This window comes from Ovis canadensis, chromosome 13 (assembly GCF_042477335.2).
Source record: "Ovis canadensis isolate MfBH-ARS-UI-01 breed Bighorn chromosome 13, ARS-UI_OviCan_v2, whole genome shotgun sequence".
Classification (NCBI taxonomy): domain Eukaryota; kingdom Metazoa; phylum Chordata; class Mammalia; order Artiodactyla; family Bovidae; genus Ovis; species Ovis canadensis.
This window is the reverse complement of record NC_091257.1, coordinates 52984939-52992499: the sequence shown is the minus strand read 5'-3', so window position 1 is coordinate 52992499 and position 7561 is coordinate 52984939. Positions and strand designations below refer to the sequence as shown.

Sequence of the window (7561 nt, the reverse complement as noted above, 5' to 3'; positions counted from 1 at the left end):
TTTTGGCTTTTGGTCGAGAGGCACGTGGGACCCTAGCTCCCCAACCAGGGATGGAACCAGCACCCCCCTGCATTGGAAGTGGGGTCTTAACCTCCAGGACTTCGAGGAAAATCCCTTTTAATATGCAGATCAGATGACCTTACTCTTTTGCTCCAGGTTCCCACTCCCCCTGGCTGGATGGATCCTGAGGCCCCTTATCCTATCTAGCACCTTTCTGCCTCCTGGCCTTTGCCTTCCTCTCCCTTCCTCCTTGAGCTTCAGTCACACAGCCTTAAATAAATGTATGTATGTATTTATCTGGCTGCACTGGGTCTTAGTTGTAGCACGTGGGATCTAGTTCCCTAACCAGTGACTGAACCCAGGCCCCCTGTATTGGGAGCACAGAATCTCAGCCTCTGGACCACCAGGGAAGTCCCCACACAGCCTTCTTTTTGTCCCCTGAAACAGCTGCCAAGCTCCTGTTTCAGGGCACAGAACTGGCTTTTTTCACTTATTCTTCCTTCTTTACATAAGATCAGCTTCTTCTCAACTCAACCATCACCTCCCCAGAAGCATTTTCTCTGACCAGCCTCTTGCATCCTCGGCACCCCCACCCCCAAAGGCCCACCCCTCTACTACATGAGCCCCCTCTCCTTCCTTGCAGCCCTTGGCACCATCTTGGTTCACCTTGCTTATTTATCAGTTGTCTTTTTCTTTTCCTACTAGAATGTGGACTCCATGAAAAGAACCCTTTGCTGTATTCAAGGCTGTCTCCCCAGCACCTTGAACAGGACTGACATGTAATAGGTACCGCGTTGAATTCATCTGTTGGATGAATGGATCATGTTTCATCCCCCGTTTCGTTTCTCAGCCCCCACAGTTTGGCGGCCACCTTTTCACCTGCCCCTTCCTCTAAAGCTGTTTTGTGAAGGTCCCTCATGATTCCTGAGTTGCCATGTTTGATACACACTTCAGCCTTCATCTTGCTGAATCTCCAGGCTGCATTAACCATTCTTCACTTTTTAAAACTCTCTCTTCTGCAACCCCTCCCTCTCCTGATTCACCTTTTCCTTGTGTTTCTTGGTCTCAGTGGTAGGTTGCACCAGTGGCACCTTTTCTTCACCCTGTTCGTGTTTATTCCTCCCTTGAACCTGGGTTTGTCCACGTGAGATGCTTTGACCAACAGAATGAGGTAGAAAACAAAACAGCTCTCAGCCTTCCAGGGACCTTGTGTACTCCTGCTTATTTTCTTTTTCTCTTTCTCAGCATCACCATGAGAAGTGAACCCCCCTCTAGCCTCTGATATCCCAAAAAAGGAGTGAGCCAAGTGAAGCAGCATCTGAGATGCTCCAATCAAACCCAGACAAGAGGTGTACCGCTCCCCACAGCCCACCCTACACAGGAACCAGCCAAGATCAGCCAAGCCTCAGCTGACCCATAGACATGTGAGCTCTAATAAGGAACCTGGAGACTTCCCTGGTGGTCCATTAGTTAACAGTCTGCCTGCCAATGCAGGCAGTAAGGGTTCATCCCTGGTCTAGAAAGATCCCACGTGCTGCAGAGCAACAAAGCCCAGGTGCCACAGCTATCGAGCCTGTGTTCTAGAGCCCAGAAATGGCAACTCCTGAAGCCCGAATGCCCTTAGAGACCGTGCTCTGCCGCATTTTTTTTTATTTTTTACATGACATTTTCCTTCTGTTTGTCATTTATCACCCTTTTATAGTTGTTGATAAAGTAAAAACCTTTTTTTACACTGTAAGGTATCTTCTTCTCTTTCTGCCTACTCGTAAAAAAATAATTCCTTGCAAGTTAGAAAGCAAAGCCCTGTGGTGAGTTAATGGGCTGTACAAGGTTATTATTCTTGTATGTTTAGTTTTTCCTAATAAGAATGTTTGTTTTTAATATACAACTAAGATCCAAAAGGACATTTTTTTTTTTCCCTAGAGTTAGGCTGATGGCAGAATAATTTGCTTACAAACCAAATTCACCCTCTTCAGGAGCTCATAATTTGATGGCATAACTGTCACTATCTCCAAGGTGCAGCATGTTTGAATGAGCTCTAAACGGGTCCCTTGGGCCTGTGATGCTCCCTTTTGAGACGCATCTCTCTTGACCCTCTCCTTCACCCTCCAGGCTTTGGCAAAACACCACAGCTCACAAGACCCATCGTGCACTGTGCCAGGCTAGATCACAGGCCTCTGTCCTGTTTTCCCACCTTCTGGTCAGGCTGGCTTTCCGTTCTCTTTCAAGCTACCGCTGTCACCCTCTGCTCTCCTCTGCCTGAGTGCACCTTGACATCTCTCTGACTTGCTTGCACGTGACAGCCCCTCACTGGACTGTCATCCTAGGGGGTAGCAGGGACCTGATTCCTGAGCTCTGGCCTGGTGCTTGCCCTGAGCAGACAGACCCTGGAGGCTGTGCTGTGCAATCGGAACGACTTGATAGTTCTGGGTTTGCTGCAGGGCCTTCTGAGCCTGGGGAAGCCCCTGGCTCCCTCACAAGCACCCCCGTCCATCAAGTCCTGGCTCAGTTCCTGTTTTTCCACAGACATGCCTGGGGCGAGCACTGGGCTGAGATGTACTGCGGAGGCGGGACCAGGCTGAGGCTAGGTCCATGGGCACAGCAGTGGCTGTGAAGGAAGGTCAGGCTGGACGAGGGGTGCATTGGAGGTTGGGGGTGACCTCCTTATGGAGGTTGGACAAGGGGCAGGGACCGAAGAAAGGAGAAGGCAAAGGCCGGGCCACTCGTCCATGCTAAACCATATGTTGCACTGGGGCCAAACCAGGCGTCAATCACAGGAGGGAGCAGACAGAAAGCTCTTTTATTTGTAAATACCCTTGACTCGCAAGGACTTTGTAACCCTGTGGTTCATTTAACAACGTTTATGGAACATGCACTTATGGAGCCCCTCCTCTGTGCAGGCGCTGTGTCAGCCTAGGGGTCACAGCTAGTAGAAGACGCTCGTCTGGACCCCAGATGCCCCAGGCACTCAGACTCTGCCAAGGGCTTCTTGCTGCAAACAGCTGCTTCTCTCTGCTGAAAGGCTGTCTCTGGCTTTAACTCTGGGTGAGTTAAAGTCCCTCCAGAAGAAGCCCTCTACCCACAAGGACTGGTGGGAGTCCCACCCTGTAGATGGGATACCCCTGGGCGAGTTCCACATGGCACCCATGTGCCCAGCTGAGCCCTGCTTGCCTGCAGAGGTCACTTGCTTGACACTGCACTCTTCATCAGCCCTTCCCATCCTGCTGTCCCTACTAGTGTTTCCTGGGATCATCTCCCAGGTGACTCCTTTGCATCCAAACCCTCCCAGTCAGGATCTGCTTCTGGGAAAATCTAAACAGGATGAATGAGTCTTAAGAAGGAGATCTCTGCCCACAGCAAGGCTTCCCAGGGTAATGGGGTCTTTACTGGGTCTGTGTATCACTCCTGGCTGTTTGCCAGCCTGGTAATGAATTCCAGGCACTCAATAAACACCAATGAATGAATGAATGAACAGAAGAATGGAAGAATGAACCTCCAAAACCCAGAGGGGATAGTGATTGTCTTAGAAGATACACCCATGTTCAGAGAGCTTAACTGGTTTACCCATGGTCAACTAGAACTATCTGGTAACATACAACAGCAGGAAACTGGAATTTTTGACTTTTATGTGGAGTGGAGTTCACCACTGGAAAAAAGACTGACTGTCCAAAGCTAATCCAGGTTAATTCCCCTTGATTAATCATTAATATGCTAGGGAACTGCTGAGATTAAAAATAGGAATGAACGGTTTAACTTCAACCCAATCCCTCTTTATTCTCTGATGGCTTACCTTTGCACATCTTTCTAACAACGGGTACAGTACCAGTGACAAAGGGGGAGGGAGTATGTGAAACTGTCCAAGAAACAGATATTGTGAAGAGTATGCGGGGTGGGGAAGGCAGGGGAAGCAGTGAGGGGCAGAACAGCCTGCAGCAGACCTTGGCCTCTCAGAAACCTTAATTTCAAAGAAACTGGCTTTGGCCCAAGTTTAAAGAGTTAGCTTTTAAGCGGCCCTGATATCATGGTTAAACACCAGGCCTAAAATTATCTTAATTGAAAGATTAATTTGGTATGAAGAGAGTGTTTTGGCTTATATGGGGCTGGGAGTGGGGTGGGGGTGGGGCTGGGATGGGGGTCAGGGAGGAAGTCCCAAAAGGAAGCCGATTTGCTCAGTTTTCTGGGAAGTGGGCGAGTTTATTTGGCTCAGACCTCTCTCCTCCCCATAGCTCGGGCGTAAACGTCGTTAAGTTCAGTTCAGTCGCTCAGTTGTGTCCGACTTTGCGACCCCATGGACTGCAGCACGCCAAGCTTCCCTGTCCAGCACCAACTCCCGGAGTTTGCTCAAACTCATGTCCATCGAGTCGGTGATGCCATCCAACCATCTCGTCTGTCGTGCCCTTCTCCTCCTGCCTTCAATCTTTCCCAGCATCAGGGTCTTTTCTAATGAGTCAGTTCTTCACATCAGATGGCCAAGGACTGGAGTTTCAGCTTCAGTATCAGTCCTTCCAATGAATATTCAGGACTGCTTTCCTTTAGGATGAACTGGTTGGATCTCCTTGCAGTCATAAAGAGAACTGCAATTGCGGCCTTGCTGCCAGCTGAGGTCTGGACTGTGCCTCGATGTAACCACTCTGAAAATGGGAGCAAATGAGGCCCGCCCTCCATTTCTCTGCGCGTGGTCTGGACTTTCCGCCCTCGATCCTCCATTTACTCGAGAAAATTCTTTCTGGGGCCAATTGCAATGAACATAGGGACGAGCCCTCTCGGGACTGACCGCCGGCAGGGCTTGTCCTCTCATCCAGCGCCCGGAGGGGGCGCTGCTGCGGGGGTAAGTTAGCTGGTTTTTAGACGAAGCATTTCTCCCTACTGTTCCCGTGTTGCGCAACCATCTGCTCAGGGTGACACCCACCGCCACATCAGCCCGGAGCGGGCCAGGGGCGCGGGCGGAGCGCCGCCTGGATTCGAACCTCCATGGCCCCGCCGGCCCAGAGCCTGGCCCGTGTCGGCGCCCGCGCGCGGGGCCCGCGCCCGGGGTGGGCGGGGCCGGCCGGGGCCCCCTCCCTTGCGCGTGGCCGAGCGTCCCGGCCCCGCCTCGCCCCGGCCCCGCGCAGGGCAGAGCGCCGCACCACGCGGCCCCGCCCCCGCCCCGCCCCCTACCCCGGCCCCGCCCCCGCGGCGCCCCGCAGCTCCTCCCCTCTCCCATTGGCCGAGGCGGAGGCCCGCCTCCTAGCCCAATGGGCGCCGCCGCGGCTCGGCCGCAGGCGCTCTGACTGGCCAGCGGCCGACGGAGTGGCGGGGTGCGAGCCAATGGGGAAAGACGGCTCGATGAATGGCTGGCCCGGGTGGGGAAGGCAGGAGGCGGCGATCCCTGCGGAGGGGGCCGTTCGCCAGCTCCGAGGCAGAAAGTGCCACGACTCCACACGCGCGCACGCAGCCAGCGAGCGGCCGGAGCGGACGGCGGACGGGGCGGGCAGCGTCGGGATCGAGGCGCCTGCTGCTGCTTAGGGGGCGGCTTCTCGGCAGAGGTTTGGCCGGCTCCTCTCTCTCCCGCTTCCGCGGCGGCGGCGGCGGCTCCTGCCCTCTCGCTCTCCCTCCCGCGTCTCCGGCTGCAGGTAAGAAACTTGGCCGGGCCCTGCAGCAGCGGCGGCGGCGCGCGGGCTGGGCCGTCGGGGCGCCGGGGCCGGGCCGGGCCGGGCCGCGCCGGGAGTGACACGTCTCCTTGGCGGCCCCTCCCCCGGCGGCGGTGCCGCCCGCCGTCGCCGCGGTCGCGGACCTGGGCGAGGTGGGGGTCCCGGTGGGCCCCGGGGTGGGGGGTGGCGTGTGCCGGGCCCGAACCCCATGCGGGGGGGCGTCGGCCGAGCGCGCCCGCTGTGTGAACCCCACGTCCTCGCCGTCGGCGGGACCGGCCGCGGCCCCGCGGCGCGACGTGGCCGCCGCTCCCTCCTTCCCTTCGTCTCTGCCTGGCCGTCGGGCCGGCCCGCGAGCTCCGAAGTTGGGCGAAGAAAGTTGGCGGCGGGGCGGGGCGGCGCGCAGCTGGCAGAGGAAGGGGTTAAGCTTCGGGAAGCGGCCGGATGACGTTGCCGGGCTGGAGTCCGGGCTGGGGGTGGGGGGGGCGGAAGGCGGCGGAGGCCGGCGGGGAGAGGGGGCGGGATTGAATGGGGGCCGGGGCTGAGCGCTCCCACTTCGGGCTGCGGCCCCGACTCCGCTGGGCCGATCGGCGCCGACGGGGCGGGGCGGGCGCGGGGCCGCGGAGGTGGGGGTGGCCCGCCGTGCGGGGACCTGGACCGTCCAGGGCCAGACGCCCGGTGGGCCGCGGTGGCAACTTCCCGGAGGGGTGGCAGGCGACTCCCTGCTCCCCCTGGCGGCGGGGCCGGGGAGCGCCGTTTTCCCGATTGGCCGCGCGGACCCGGCGCGAGGGCGCCCGGCCGGGGACGATGAATGGGCCGGCAGTGCCAGGCCCAGAGGAAGCGGCATCCCTGGCGCGGCCGCCCGGCGCTGGCACCCGGTCTGGCTCCTGCCCGGGGCACCCAGCCTCGCTCTGGGCTGGGGAGGGCGGGCTGCGGTCCGTGCTTTCCAGTGCAGCATCTGGGAAGCCTCGGGGAACCCTCCCCCGATGGCAGATAAAAATCGGTAGCTTGGGTGGTATCATGGTCAAGGGGTTGGCTTCCGCAAGCCCGCATGGTGGAGAGTCGGCCAGGCTGTTTAAACTTCGGGGTGCGGGTCCACGTCGGAAAGAGGGGTTGCTGAAGAGAGAAGCCGTGGAGACCCAGCACGCGTGGGAGTGGGCCACAGGTGTGAGAGGTTACTGTTGCATGAGTTTCTAGAGTGTTCAGAGGCCGGGAGGGAGGTGGGGTCTGGTTTTGCCTCAAACCAGCCCGCTGCAGACGCAGCCTTGCCACGTCCCAGAATCTGGGTCCCACCCCGTGCCACGCCACAGACCCTTTGCTCAGGGTTCTCAACCTCTCTGAACTCGGATTTCCTTATCTGTGGCCTGGAGATAGAACCACCCACTCACAATGGGGTCAGTCAGGCTCCTGGTAGGTGCTGTGACATACGGGGACCTTGTGCAAACGAAGGCAGTTTGGCAATAACTCCTGGAGGTCGGAGGTCATCAGCCTAGGAAGCACCAAGGAAATGAAACTTTGCAGGCTCTTGGGAACCTCCCAGGTTTTGCCTGGTGTGCTGAAACTGTCTGGGCATTTTCTGGAGTTGGGGACAGCCAGAGAGCTTAACAGAGCTTTTTGACTGGTGAATGTCCCCACAGACTCAGGTCTTTGGTCTAGCCTTTCCAGAAGGGCAGCTGTGTGCTTTACTCACGACCTACGTGGCTGGGGAGCACCTTGCGTCCCCTGATGCTGTCCTTTGTGCTGGGTCGTCCTGACTTCCATTTAACGCGACACCAGGAAGTCCTGGTGACGTCTTCACTCCTTTGTGAACTCTCCAGAGGTCAGCCCTGCCACAGCCAGCCAGTTCGTGTTCCTTCCAGGAAGAAGCTTCCAGTTCTAAGGTCCTAAACATGCCACATCCCTCTCTATTTAAGTGAAGGAGGAAAGCTGGAGGC

General features: G+C 57.2%; 2 protein-coding genes across 3 annotated transcripts in view; one reads left to right on the top strand and one right to left on the bottom strand.

The window, feature by feature from the left end:
* The first annotated feature begins 4923 nt into the window (after positions 1–4923).
* The window catches only part of RRBP1 (ribosome binding protein 1), a 47917-nt gene continuing 45279 nt past the window's right edge, over positions 4924–7561 (top strand). For both annotated transcript variants that reach the window (XM_069547762.1, XM_069547761.1), the window contains exon 1: positions 4924–5612. The gene's annotated coding sequence lies outside the window, so the exon portion shown is untranslated. The remainder of the gene's footprint in view (positions 5613–7561) is intronic.
* On the bottom strand, positions 5227–6649 carry LOC138416849 (basic salivary proline-rich protein 1-like). The gene is made up of 2 exons (XM_069546339.1): positions 6183–6649; positions 5227–6097 (listed from the first exon to the last, which is right to left on the bottom strand). The coding sequence occupies exons 1-2, from the start codon at positions 6647–6649 to the stop codon at positions 5227–5229; spliced, it is 1338 nt and encodes a 445-aa protein (XP_069402440.1).